The sequence below is a fragment of the Phyllostomus hastatus genome, unplaced genomic scaffold, assembly GCF_019186645.2.
Source record: "Phyllostomus hastatus isolate PE091 unplaced genomic scaffold, TTU_PhHast_1.1 phas_contig_80, whole genome shotgun sequence".
NCBI lineage: Eukaryota > Metazoa > Chordata > Mammalia > Chiroptera > Phyllostomidae > Phyllostomus > Phyllostomus hastatus.
The window spans coordinates 52,603,361-52,617,410 of record NW_025333960.1 but is presented as its reverse complement, the minus strand read 5'-3'; the positions used below and the strand labels follow the sequence as shown (position 1 = coordinate 52,617,410).

The following is a 14,050-nucleotide window of genomic DNA, read 5'->3' as shown; positions in this document are numbered from 1 at the left end:
CTTCCCTTCCTCTCTCTTCAGGGCACCCACAATGAAGGAGGTATATCCAAAGGCCATAGCCTCTACTAAACTAGGACTGATGTATAGGATGGAGACAAAGACAAACCTTCGTGGAGGCCAAGATTTGACTCAGAAGGAGAGAGAAAGTAGAACAAGTATGGAAATTTTGAAGACCCAGAGGCACGAGGAAAAATACCAAACGGTGTTCAGGATGGTGGGATAACCTTAGCAAAGGTCAATGGTAGCTTCCGGAAAGGGGCTAGTGTCGGTGAGGAGGTTATTAAGGAGAAGAGAACCAGATCAGAGACTTGCTTAGAAACCTGTCACTAAGTGATGGCAAGAAAATGGTGCTGGGGGTGTTTCCCATTTTTGTTTCTCTGCCTCCGGGGCATGAATTGACAGTGTCTGAGTGGAGATAATCATCTTGTTTGTTTACATTCTTCCCCACAAGGCTCGGTTTTAAATTTCCTAGACTGCAGAAATCCGAAACCAGCTCCCACAATGCAAGCATTCACTGCCTTTTTAAGGATGTTTGATGATTTTTAAGTTGTTGGAGTGGCATTCGTGGTTAAAATATTCATGGTTAATAGATTGAAAAAACAGAATGGTCCTATAATCATGTATTGTATCATTATTTAGCCACACCATGTAGCAAGTTTTGCCTGATTTTTATATGTTTGCCTAGTATGCTGGCATAGAGAGTTATGTTTCCAATAATAAGGAAAAATTAAGTTCAAAAGAATAGACAACCAAATATTTGAAATAGTTGACTTTTGATGGTGTAAGGTTGCATTCATAGTAGTCAGGTGTGAGTTCTAATTCTAACAGTGCTTACTCATATGGAAATATATATATATCAATGTTTCCCTTATAGGGTTCATGGGCAGATTAAATGAAATCAACTATGTGAGGGGCTTACAAGTCACACAGAACCTACGAAGTTTCTGGAAGCATTCATAACCATTAGCTGTCAACACCTAGAGATCCTCAGTCTGAAAGGAAACTGAGACGTGTATTTTAATGGACGTGTGCCCACCCTACTTGCTCGTAGTTAAGGCAAGGAAGGATGTATACATTAAGTGACTTTTCTTTTTCATTTCTCCTTGGCCAATTTTTCCTTCTATCCTTGATTACCTCCAAAGGACATCCTCCCCTTTTTGTTAAACACACTCTTGTTGGCTGATGAAATGATTTGGAAGAATATTTGTCTTAATTTATCACCTGCCTTATTTCTTTCTTTAGGAAAGTGATGACTGTTACAACTAGAGAAACCCTAAAGTCAGAGACTCACGTGTGAACTAAAGAGAATTCTTCTCTATTCCAAGGTTCTTGAATCCTCGCTAAATACACAGAAAAATAACCTCAGGCTATAAGACTCAGAATTTCAGAACAACGGTTTTGAACTTGAACAGATAGATCAATAGTGAAAATAAAAATGCATATGGTCCATCAGTGTTAGAAAATAATTTTTCCTACAGCCACCTGTGACTACCCAAATTAAACACAGATATGAGAAAAGTTCTATACTTTATAAAAGTATACTTTTTGTACTTTATAACTTTATAGAAGTTATCTAATTAACAGCATTTCCACTGCTGAAGTATTTTAAGTACAAAATAATTTCTAATAATATTCAAGAGAAATATCTTACTCTGTTAAAGAAATACCTGAATTCAATGTGAAGTTCAGAGGGCACTAAATGTATTTAATTAACAACTTCTAAAAGAGTTGTTATGAGAAAATTTGGCTTATCTTATAATTTAAGTGACGGGCACCAGTTTCTTGATATTGTCACTTCTTAAAATACTATCCTCACCATCTGTTTTAGAGGGTGCATATGAAACTATGATGTTTAGAAATGATCAATCAGTCAAATATAGAACATACCCAAATCATACTCCAAACAAATACTGTATTTTTGGACTATAAGACACACCTTTCCCCTCCAAATTTGGGAGGGATAACAGTTGCTAATGCTGCTGTTGGGTTCTGTTTACATTTACATTGGTGAAATATTATTAAATATTTTGCCACATTTTTTGCTTCAAAATTTTTTTTCCTATTTTCTTCCCCTAAAACCTAGGTGCATCTTATGGTCCAAAAATTCGGTCGGTATATAGACAATTATGCCCTTTTCCCATTTTGATTTTATTTTTCTTTCAACCTTATAGAAGGTTGCAATAGAAGGCTGTTTTCTATACAATCTGTACTTTCTCTTTCCCCCTTCCATTCAGTCAGATCTCATTTATGGGGCACCTACCATAGGCCACACACTATTGCCGACTGCGGCTGAGATCTCTCTACCATCTAAACTTATGAGTCTCTTCTTTACCTGTCTTGTCATGTTCGTATTAACCTGAGATTTCAGTGTAAGAATAGGAGGGTGATGGCTCATGTTTCCAGCTCTCTGTTCAGATGAAAACATGTTTTCTCAGGGAAATATTTTGAGGATGATCAAAGCAAAGCTCTAAAGCAAATGCCTCTCGTGTAATACAAAATATTTCTCTTGATTGGAAATTTTCGTCCTTGTTAAATGCTACTCTAGTCCAACAGTTTGCATAAAGCAGCTTTGAATTTGAAGCATTGAGAGTAATAGTCAATGGGATGACATGGAAATGGACATAGCACATTAACATGAATGCACTAAGGTCCCCGGTTGCCCCATGGAGAGCAGTAACCAGGATCTTGAAGGAAATGGACAGAACTTAGGGGTCAAAGGCCAGAAGGCCCCGCCCTACAGAGGACAAGACCTGGAGGGGACCGCCATGGAGGCCGTGGGTACACTGAGGACTTCAAGGAAACACTAGGTGCCTTGTGGTCACCCCCAAAATGACTGGGGATTTCTGAAGAGAGGTGGCCGATGCCAAGACAAACTAACATTCAACAGTTTTAATGAATGCTGCCCCTGCTATTCCCACTCATAACACAACTTCAGTAGACCGTTGTCTGTCCAGTAAAAGATAGCGAGAAAGGTATGGCTAAAGGGAGAGATCTCAGAATGCAACTAAGTCATCCATCTAACTCAGCGAGAAAGCTTTTCTGAAGGTCTGGCCGCCAGGAAAAGCTACTCCTGATGGGATAACCCAGCGAAGAAGGTTTCCATACTTCATTCCATCTCAAAATTACAAACTATTTCAGGAAAAAAATCAGTTACTGGAGGCACTGGATGACCCACAGTAAAGAATGACAGGCTTTCACTCGTTGCTCAACTTGCTATTGATCCGTTTCCGTGAATGCAGGACGCGCAGCAGGCTTCAGTCCGGGGTAATTGGGCTATTTAGACCTGTATTCGTCTAAATGACCAGAATTCATTTCCGCGTGTGACAGTTCGATCTTCACTTTCCCCAGAATATTATTTTTCTCTCATGGTTTAGTCATATCCAATATCTTTTCATCGATGCTGTTTCTTGAGTTGTGTCCACCATGTCTCAGAATATTCCAGAATGCTGAAATTCCTTCTGTCTTAGAGCAAGGCAGAATCACTAACACGCTTCTAAATTAACCTGCTTGCAACCATCAACACTTAAAATTAGATAACCTTTCCGATACATTCACAGTAATCTCAGCGATCTAACTCCCTTTCCTAGAACATGTGAAGTCAAGAAGAGGTACGAGATACACGAAATTTTAATCACTTCCGATCAACAACTATTGCGTCAACCTCAGAACGTTCAATTATGATGACACTGGATTTCTAACGATACAATGCCCGTCTCATCAAAGATGACACTATTTAACTGTGACAGAAAATAGAATCGCAGCAATCTCTTCATCTAAAATTTCCAGCTGGGTTAACTCCCCCGGCCCCACGCACACCTGCTAGGGAGCTCCCAGACAGTCATAAGCATGCACGTAAATGTGTGGGTTTTGATGGATCCTACCTCCCTCGCTAAAGGCAATTCTCTGAGGGCGGGCAGGCCCATTTCTATCAATATATTGCGCACCATCGAATCACTAGATCCTAGCACAGAACGTACTGTGTAAATATTCGCATAATTAAAGACTGCCTATATGATTTAAGACAACACCTTGAAAATATGTTTCTTTTTAACACAGAACAAGACAGTGTTCCTGCCGTCTCTGTTTTTCCCCATCCTACCTAAAAAGTCTGAGAACGCATCGCCCCCTCGGTGCGTGTTGCTCTAGCGAACACAGCATTCCCGCAAACCAGCGTCACTCCTGGTGTCTGCAGATGCATGGCGGGGAGAGGAGGAATTTTTTTCTTCACTGTCCATATCCCTTTCTTTTAAAACAACGTTTTACACACACTCCCCTATCAACAGGGTGCTCCAAATGTTTTGCAGACCAGAACACCCTTTTATTTGCGTTTATTCTGGCTAATGCTTCAGACTCCACTGTCTCACCAGCCTCTGCCCTTCACATCCCGTTCTTACCCACCTTCATGCTGTACCTGCCTGGCTGCTGTTCATCTGTTCCACGTACCTGCATAGCTCCCGACCTCACCTGTCAAAGTGCCTGGCACTCTGGTGTAACTGTCTGGGTTTGGGTGTTTTCTCCAGCGGCCATCACTGTGTTATCATCACCCTGTTGAATTCCCGCTGCCTCCTCCCAGTGGCAAGTGCCTCGGAGTGTTGATGAACATTTGCTGAACAAATGATTGACTGAGATAATGAATGAATGAGCGCATGGACATTTAATTTTGTCGTCTTGCTTTGCCGAGAGAGTTCAGCTGGTGAAGAGATGTTCCCTCTTTAAATCCCAATCAACAATACAATTTGGGGGTGTGAAAAAAATATGTAAAAAAGTGTTTTATCTTGCGTAAGTCAAATAAAGAGGGCTGCTTACATAAATACTAGTTAAAGTCAACATTTTACCCACCTAGGCCATTTTTTTCCTCATTTATGAAGCAGCGTTTTAACACTGAATAAATGTAGATAGTCCAAAGGGGAGAAACAAACAAACAGAAACATATTTGATCTCTTCCATTTATATCATGTTGTATGCAGTTAGGATCAGGGAGAGAAACAAATCGCTTTAAGAGCATTTCTCTGTACTTTGTGGAAAATCGCCAGCCTAACCAAGTGTCGGAGGTAATGAGTGCCCGAGAGGCAGCACTGAGCGGGAGCCAGGAGAGCACATGGTTGGACGGAGCACTCAGTGGCATCAGAAAGGCAGGCAGACAAGCATGTATCTTCCTGATCTTTGCGGCTCAGGACTGTCCTGGCCTTTGTTCTAAACTCAGCAGAGTTTTGCCTCTGTGTGCAGGCCTGTGGGGATGGACGCAAGATTCTAGGTGAATCGGGAATGGGAGGGATAACCTACTTCCTTTGGAAGATCTTATGGTCTAATTCTGAAGTCAGATCGTTCACCTTGAAAGACGCATTCTCTCATGCTCATGTTGGCAGCAAATATAGTAAAATGGGAACGATACAGAGAATATTCTCATGGCCCCTGTGCGAGGAAAGATGCACGCCCCCATCAAACATGTGTCAGAAACCTACTCGGTGCCAGTATCTGCAGTGGCTGCTCTTGCTATACAACGGTAGCTTCAAACTCAGAAGAGCTTACAGCTGCAGAATGGACACGTGCATGAAGAAGTATCTGAAGGCTTTGTGGGATATAACAGAGTCACGATCAGGGTCACCGACCTCGAGAACTCTGGCTGGTCAGTCCGATATGGGGATGTTAATGAAATTTGAAGGGTGAGGGAGAAACTAATTGTACTGCAATTGAAACTTAGTGTTCTAATTGAGTGCCCGCAACATGTAATGCAAATGTTTAGAGCTGCATAGACACAGAGGAATTAATCATTTAGATAAGCTGTTACTTAAACACCATTTTGCAGATAATCACACAGATTCAGAAGACCTATGTGAGTGCTTGCTGGAGAGAGAGTGAGGTAGTGCAGGATGAGAACTTGGACTGGGTCTCTTGGATCCCAAAAATAGAAATAAATTGAGGGATGCATCTTTTCAGAGGAGTATGTGGAAAAGGTGGAAATTATCATAGATATTGAAAAAGAGTTAGACTTTTTCAGTTGAGTTTTTATTTTGAGGTAACTTGAATCTTAAGCAGTTGCAAGAAATGCTGCCGGTAAACCCCGTGTACCCTCTACCCTGCCTTCCCCAATGGTGACATACCATAACTAGATGTCAAAAAGGTAACAGTCAAAACGCAGACTGTGCCCATCGTGACAAGGAGCCGTCACGTGGCCATTTCATAGCCACAGCCACACCCTGCCCCACCCCTCCCATCAGTCCCGAATCCCTGGCGACCACTAACCTGTTCTCCATTTCTGAAACGTTGTCATGTCAGTAATATGACAGAAATGGAATCATGGACTGCGCCGTCTGTTAGGATTGGCATTTTCCACTGAACAGCGTTCGCTGCTGCTGTTTGGAAAGCTGCCCAGGTCTTTCCAAAGCGATTCCGCTACTTCTGGTCCCTCCAGCATCAGGTGACTGAGCCAGGAGCTCTACATCTGCACCCATGTGGTGTGGCCGTTGTCACTGGTGCCTCTGTCACCTTTCTGTTAGGTGCGAGGCTCCACCTCACTGTGTTTTAATTTGCATTTCCCCGATGGCTAACACGTTGAGCATCTTTGCCTGCGCGTACTTGCTGGAGACAAATCACCTTAGCTTCCCTTCCTCCGAGAATGCCCTGAAGGACACAGCATCTTGAGGTGACAGTTCTTTTACAATTCGGACACTCGGGGGCCACTTCTTCCGGGCCTCCCTGGCTTCTGATGAGAGAGTCTCTGTCATTCAGACTGTTGTGTTTTCCCCGGTGGGGTGCGAATTCCTCCTTGGTGCTGTCAAGATTATTCTCTTAACTTTCCGTAAGTTGGGTGGATGGGTCATGATGTAAATATTCCGACTTTACATGTAGAGGTTTACTGAGCTTCCTAAGTGTAGACTTGGCCCTCTTCCTAAATTTGGAAAATGTTCACCTGTTCTTTTTTTCCCTTTGAGTACGATTCTGCCTGCGCCCTCTCACCTTTCCTGCGGGCTGGCCCCCACCAGCACAAATGTTTGCTCCCTAGTTGTCAGGCCACGGGCCCCTACCTCCAGCCCGTTGGGAAAGACACTACTTTTTCTGTCACTCGGATTGAATAACGTCTGTTCTTCTGTTACAGTCAACGATTCTTTTGTCTGGCCCTTCCATTCCTTTTTTTAAAAATTGAATTGTTGTGTTTTTCTGTTCTAACTTTTCCATGTGTTTCTTCCTTGCATTCTGTATTTCTCCACTGAGAATTTTGACTTTTTAAAATTTCTTTCAAGCATATTCATGATGATTCCTTCAAGCATTTTTCTGATGGCCCATTTCAAATCCTTGCCAGGCACCCGAGACGTCACTCTCCTTTAGGTTGCTGGCATCTGGCAGCCCGTCCTCTCTCACCCACTTTTCAGATGTTTTGGTTCCTGATGTGATGAGTAACAGCTGCGTCCCAGGCATCGGGGGTATTGTGTGATCTGAGAGTCTGGATCTCGTCCGAACGTCCTGAGTTCGATGCCTCCCTCTGACCCTGCTCTGGCAGGGGCAGGGGAAGTCACACACCTGGACGTGCAGGAGTCCGGCTTCCCCTCTCGACGCCCATGGACACTGGACCGAGGTGCTCCCTGTCACTGCTGGGGAAAGACGGGAGTTCCGACCGTGACCCAGACCGGCCTTGCTGGGGCAGACAGGGGGTGGCAGGAAGGGCTGTCCCCCTGCTCACTGCTCTCCACTGACCCCACCAGGTCAGCGGTCTTGGATTCCTGGTAGATACGAATGCCCCGGCTCCTACTCTGCCTTCTCGGCCGGCCGCCACTGCAGCAGTGAGATGGGACACGTCCTGTCCTTTGCAGTCTGGCAAGGGAGGCAGTCAGTCTCTCCACTCAGCTCGTGAACAGGGGTCTGAGGGAAGGGGCCGTTTTTTTCTGGGATATCAGGCTGACTCAGCAGTTACTGTCTACATGTTCCCTTCAGTAGAGCAAGCCGACTTTGGTTGGGTTGCTTTGCCCTGGTTTCCCTCTGGGCTTCTCGGGAGTTTCCAGGCCGCTGGTTTCTTCGGCTGCAGCTCTGGGATGTGCGCGGCCAGAAGAAAACCTGGGAACTCATCGCACGTCCTTTCTGGGGCCCCGGTTACCTCGGGAGACGCCTCTTCTCTTCAGCGTGGAGCGTCTCTCTGTGTCTGTTTTACCTGCAGCGTTGCTGCGAGGTGTGAGCCCCGTGTACTCACTGGGCTGAGTGGGGGAAAGCGTGTCTGCTCCGCGGTCAGAGTGCGGCAGGAAAAGGCTGCCAGGGGCCGGATGGGTTCCGGAGGCAAGAACAAACCACACGCACGAAGTGATGAAATAAAAAAATCAAAATTTCAAAAATTTGAGACTAAAATGCTTGTGATATATTTTTTGGGAACAATACCAGATAAAGTGGTTTCCCCTGGAAGATGTTTATTCCAAAAATCTTGCCCTAACTAAGGTAAAAGGCGTGTTTCCTGAGCGTGGGGTTGCTTTCACGTAGCACCCGGACCGTAGAAAGAAAGGGTGCCAGCTTTAGAATGATTTCCTGACGTCCATGCCAAATACACTTCTCACTTCCAGTTCAGGGGACCTGAGTCTTAGCCATGGAGAAAGATCGAATGTCTCCATTACGTATATGTATATATGCATATGTGCATATATGCATATATGCATATATGCATATATTGAGACATATTCATTCAACAAAAAGTGACTTTGTGCTCAGAGAATTCACCTCATTACACATGAACCAGAAGAATCAATTATTTAAACACTCTGGGGCCTTTTTGCCAGGGCTGAACTTTACATTTCTTCCACCAATCTGATTTCCAAAGTGGAAACATCCTCATCAAACTACAACTGGAAGAGATGGCTCCCATCGATAAACACATGGAACATACAGACCAAAAGAAAATGACACTGTTACCAAACTGGCAGGTGTCCGTAGCAAACAGTTTTAAAAAGCTGTCCGCCCTACATGGGGATCATCAATGGTTAAAGGACTGTGATGTCTGATATTCAGATGTGACTTCTTTCTCAGTTCAGACACTGTTCTTTGAAAATCCACGTTTCCGGAGTCTGGTCCTCAGGAGACCTGCACCGCGACGACAGGGCAGGTCAGCGATGTCACATGCTGGCTGGGGCAGCGTTCGGTCTCTGGATTTAAAACTCATTAGTGGAATGGCCTTTGGTAAACTGCCCAACTTGCTGCACAAGCTGAGCCTGAGTGTGCCTCCCTGAGAAACTGAAACTAAACAGGGACACAGGTAGAAAAATGATTTCAATAACGTTTGAGGTTACACTGTACCCTTGAGCAAGGTGATTTCTTAGTCTAAGTTTCCTTTAAATGTGGATCAGATACATAGATAAAGGAGTGTCAAAATACTAAATGAGATCTAATATTTCAGTGGCCCAATACTACATGTACAAGTTTTCAGTGAATGGTAGCTAATATAAAAAATACAATATCAATAAAAATGGGCAAAGTAGAATCTTTATAAGTTTATGTCAAGAAAATGTATGTATTTAAAATGGCGTTTTTTTACCTATCAGCTGGGAAGATATTAAAAATAATATCTACTGTTGCCTATTGAATAATAAAATGTTTATATGCTACAGGCAAGTACCACTATAAATTGATCCAATTTTTCTAATGGATCATTTGGCAATGTGTATGAAAGATTTTAAAAATGAAAATTTTCTTGACCAAGCCATACCATATCTAGGAATTTACCCTAAGCAACTTTTAAATGTCCAAAGATTTATGTTCATATACATACTTACTGCAATGTTGATTACCTACCTAAAAATAAAAATTAAGAGATTTTTTAAAAATAGGCTATACTTTTAATTAAACTATGGTACATATATGATATATAGAATACCTGTAAGACTCCACCCAAAACTGTTAGAACTAAATGAATTCAGTAATGTTGCAAGATACGAAATCAATACATAAAAATCTGTTGTGTTTCTGGGCACCAATAATGAACTACCAGAAAGAGAAATGAAGAAAACAATCTCAGGTACAATGGCATCAAAAAGGATAAAATACCTAAGAATAAATGTGACCAAGGAGGTGAAAACCTCTATACTGAAAACCACAAGACATCAAAGAAGTAGAAAAAGACACACATATGCAATGCTTATGAATTGGAAGGATTAATATTATTAAAATGTCCATACCACCCAAAATAATCTACAGATTCGATATAATCCCTTTCAAAAGTCTAACGTTCTTTTTCATAGAAATAGAACAAACATTCCTAAAATGTGCATGTAACCACATAAAAACCCAAAATGGCCAAAGTAGTCTAAAGAAGAACAAAGTTGGAGGTATCATGTTGCCTAATTTCAAACTATACTACAAGGCTACAGTCACCAAAACAGTATGGCACTGACATAAAAGCAGACACATAGATCAGTGGAACAGAACAGAGAGCTCAGAAATAAGCCCACAACTATATGGCCAATTAATTTATAACAAAGGAGCCAAAAATAGACAATGGGGAAAAGACTGTCTCTTCACTAAACAGACCATTATCTTCACCATACCCCCAAATTAACTCATAATAGATTAAAGATTTGCTTGCAAAACCTAAAACCATCAAACACTTAGGAAAAAACATAGGCAGTAAACTCTGTGATAGAGGTGTTAGCAATGAATATTTGAATCTGAAACCAAAAGCGAAAGCAAAAATAAACAAGCAGGACTAAATCAAATCAAAAAGACTCTACACAGCACAGGAAGCCACTAACAAAATCAAAAGGCACCTGCTGAATGGGAGAAAATAATCACATGCCTCGTATCTCACAAGGAGTTGACGTGCAAAATACATAAAGAATACACAGAATTCAATAGCAAAACAATCTGATTCTAAAATGGGCAGAAGATCAGGATAGACATTTTCCACAGAGGACATACAGATGGCCAACAGTTACATGAAAAGATACTCAACGTCACTAACCTTCATGGAATGCAAACAGTAAGAAACCACCTGACACTTGTTCGAATGCCCACCATCAAAAACACAGCCAACAAGTGTCGGTGAGGATGCGGAAGTAAGGGGGCCCTTGGGCACTGTCGGTGGGAGTGTAAATCGGTGCAGCCACCGTGGAAAACAGTGTGGAGGGTTTTCAAAAAGTTAAATACAGAGCTACCCTGTGACCCAGCTATTCCTTTTCTGGGTATTTATCTGCAGCAAACAAAAACACGAACTCAAACAGATATGCGTATGCCCATATTCATTGCAGCACCGTTTAAAATAGCCAAGACATACAAACCACCTGCATTTGCATGGAGGGATAAAGGAATGAAGAAACCATAATGTATATTTTTATATATAGTGGAATATTATTCGGTCATAAAAATAATGAAGTCTCGCCGTGTGCAACAACCTGGATTTGAAGGAGGAAGTGTGCTCAGGGGAATAAGCTGAACAGGGATGACAAATACTCGGTGAGTTCTCTTACGTGTGGAATCCAAAGAAGGGAACTCACAGCGAGGGGCAGGGTGGACGGTGGGCAAGATGGCTAAAGAGGGTAAAAATGTGTAAAAAAAATGTTGTGATTTTAATACTGAAACATAGCGTAAAAAAATAAAAAATAATGCCAACAAAATCGTTTTTCTATCTGTCGTGCTTTCAAGGAAAGGCGGCAGCTTCTAGCCTACTTTAAAATTTAAATGCACACATATGTACTCACACGTGCAACACACACAGACACACACATGTTCATTGCTTCTATGAGAATCTGTCCCGATATTCCCTTCCTTTTGAGCAAAGCCTTCTTTCTGCAATTTCATTCAATTGAGCATACCGTTTAGGCGCTCCTAGTGAAGACTTAACCTAGGCACTCTCTCCTGGCTGTCTTGAGATTCTGGTCTTTCCTTCCCATCCTCTGATAGTTCTGCCACTTTCAACTTCTAGTGCTTCGTTAAGAATTTGAGAAAACTCTCAATCACAGCACTTAAATATCTCACGGGAGATCGCCCTTAGGTGGGTAGAATGCTTGTATCCTAATTTAAGTGACACCACTGAGCTCTACAGATATGAAGTAGCTTACACAAGGCCGTATAACTGGCTGATGAGCCTCAGAACTTTTTATTAAATCAAACTTCATACACTTCACGTCAGAAGTCCTGTATTGCTGTGGCTCCTGGCGTGTCCTGAAAGTGCTGATGGAGCACCAGGCCCTCGGCTTTCAAGGGGAGGTGTAATGAACAGGCACACACACCTCCCTCTGCTCCGGTCTCTGGCGGCTCAGTAGGTTTTGATGCCCCATGCTGTGTGATGTTTAACCAAAGGTGCTCCCCGAATCTCAGCGTCAAAGAAAAGAGGTCCCTATCGAGATGGTTTCGTTCTGTTTAGACAACAAAAGATACAGAGGCTGTCATCGTTTTCTCTTTGATGTAGCAGCAGCTGGGAAGTGTCGTTTGCAGCAGTAGTTGCGTCTTTCCCCATCCTGCATCTCTCCCTGTGCCCACCCTCCCCCCTGGGACTGGTACCTGACCCTCGAAGAGGTGGCCAGGACAGGCAGAGATGCACTCCAGGGCCACCAGGGTGGCGAGAGCCCACTCTCAGGAACTGCCTTCCTGATTCCCACCAGCAAGCACCCTGCCTCAGCCAGCTATTCCTCGCCACATGTAATGTTTCAAAAAATCCTGGGCCATAACTATGAATATTCTTCTTTCTGACATTTCGACCCATACACTGAGACTCGGAGAGGCTGAGGGAGTTGACCTGCACGAAGCCATCAGCTCTGGCTCCACAATCTGGACACTGCCCACTGAGCTGTGTTCACCCGACAGAAAGCACATGCGCTGTGAGTATGGGCCTCCTGGGCTGGGGAACGGACGACACCACCTCCCACCCATCACTCTCCTGCCAGCCCATACATTCGCTAACTGAGCCCCATTTCCTGAAATGTTCCCGCACGTTTGTACCCCAGACGTCTTCCAGAATTACCGGGTACGAAAGAAATGATTTATGATGTTCCACTTTGAATGCACTAAGGCGACTTTGTAAGAGGTGCAAGTAATCCAATCCCCCCTCGTAACTCTAAGCATGATAATTCCTTCGTTATCAACACGGCAGAGAAGCAGAGTTTACAATCTGTGAAAACTGATTTGGTGGTGGTGGGAATGGAACGTGGACGTTTCCACTGTCGTACGTGTTACACCTAAGACACGAATGAACCGTAACAAAGGGGAGGAGGCCCCGCCTGCTGCTGGCCGCCCCCGGCAGTGGTGACTGCCCCAGAAACCACGTGCGATGCGTCGTTACGTCATCGGACCTGACAGATCTGGCAGCTGATTGGACTTGCCATAATAGTGTTCACTCACAGTGAGACTTGGATTGGCTACTGGGTGGTTTTTGAGTCAAATATTTTGTGTTTAAAATATTCAGAAAACTCAGGTCTAAGGAAGGGCCAGCGTCCTTCCACAGCATTTTAAATCATTTCTTTTCTTTGATTCTCCACAGCGTGCTTCCTCGTAACCACAGGGGCCTCCGTTACACTTTGTGGGATAGCGTATCACTTAGTGATGTTCGGGTACGTTTTAGTATCACACCCTCTATCCAGCGTCTTACCTCGGCTCGTAACTCACAGATCACTCTCTCCTGGCTGTCTTGAGGTTCTGGTCTTTCCTTCCCATCCTCTGATAGTTCTGCCATTTCAGTTTTAGGTTGACCATGAAGAGTGGTAAACTAAAAAAAAAAAGTTGAAACTATAATCACATGGTGCTACAAAGACTATTTCCAGGATAATCCATGCTAGTCTTTCATTGCGCTTTTAGTTTTCGTTTTAGTCTAGTCTTTTTTAGATGGATTCTGGCAGGTTTGGTGGTTGCTCATGTAATTGTTGTGCCTAAATCATTTACTTTTTTACATGTAGTTGGGAAGTCCTGAGTGGTTAGAAAACGAATCAGCAAATCCCCAAAATCCAAATTCATCAAGTGAAAATTGGGCAAAACTCAGTTACCTTCACAAACGCTTGATGCCGACCAATTAAATTCTAAATTAATGCAATTAATCCGGAGCTTTGTGTCTTGAATATTAGGCCCACACTGCTCTGTGTAATCCTGCTTA

General features: G+C 43.1%; 1 protein-coding gene across 2 annotated transcripts in view; it reads right to left on the bottom strand.

The window, feature by feature from the left end:
- CCDC102B (coiled-coil domain containing 102B) overlaps positions 1-14,050 on the bottom strand; it is a 147,395-nt gene that overhangs the window by 79,159 nt on the left and 54,186 nt on the right. For both annotated transcript variants that reach the window (XM_045850181.1, XM_045850182.1), the window contains one exon: positions 13,553-13,669. In XM_045850181.1, the coding sequence (XP_045706137.1) occupies positions 13,553-13,669 (117 nt within the window). The remainder of the gene's footprint in view (positions 1-13,552; positions 13,670-14,050) is intronic.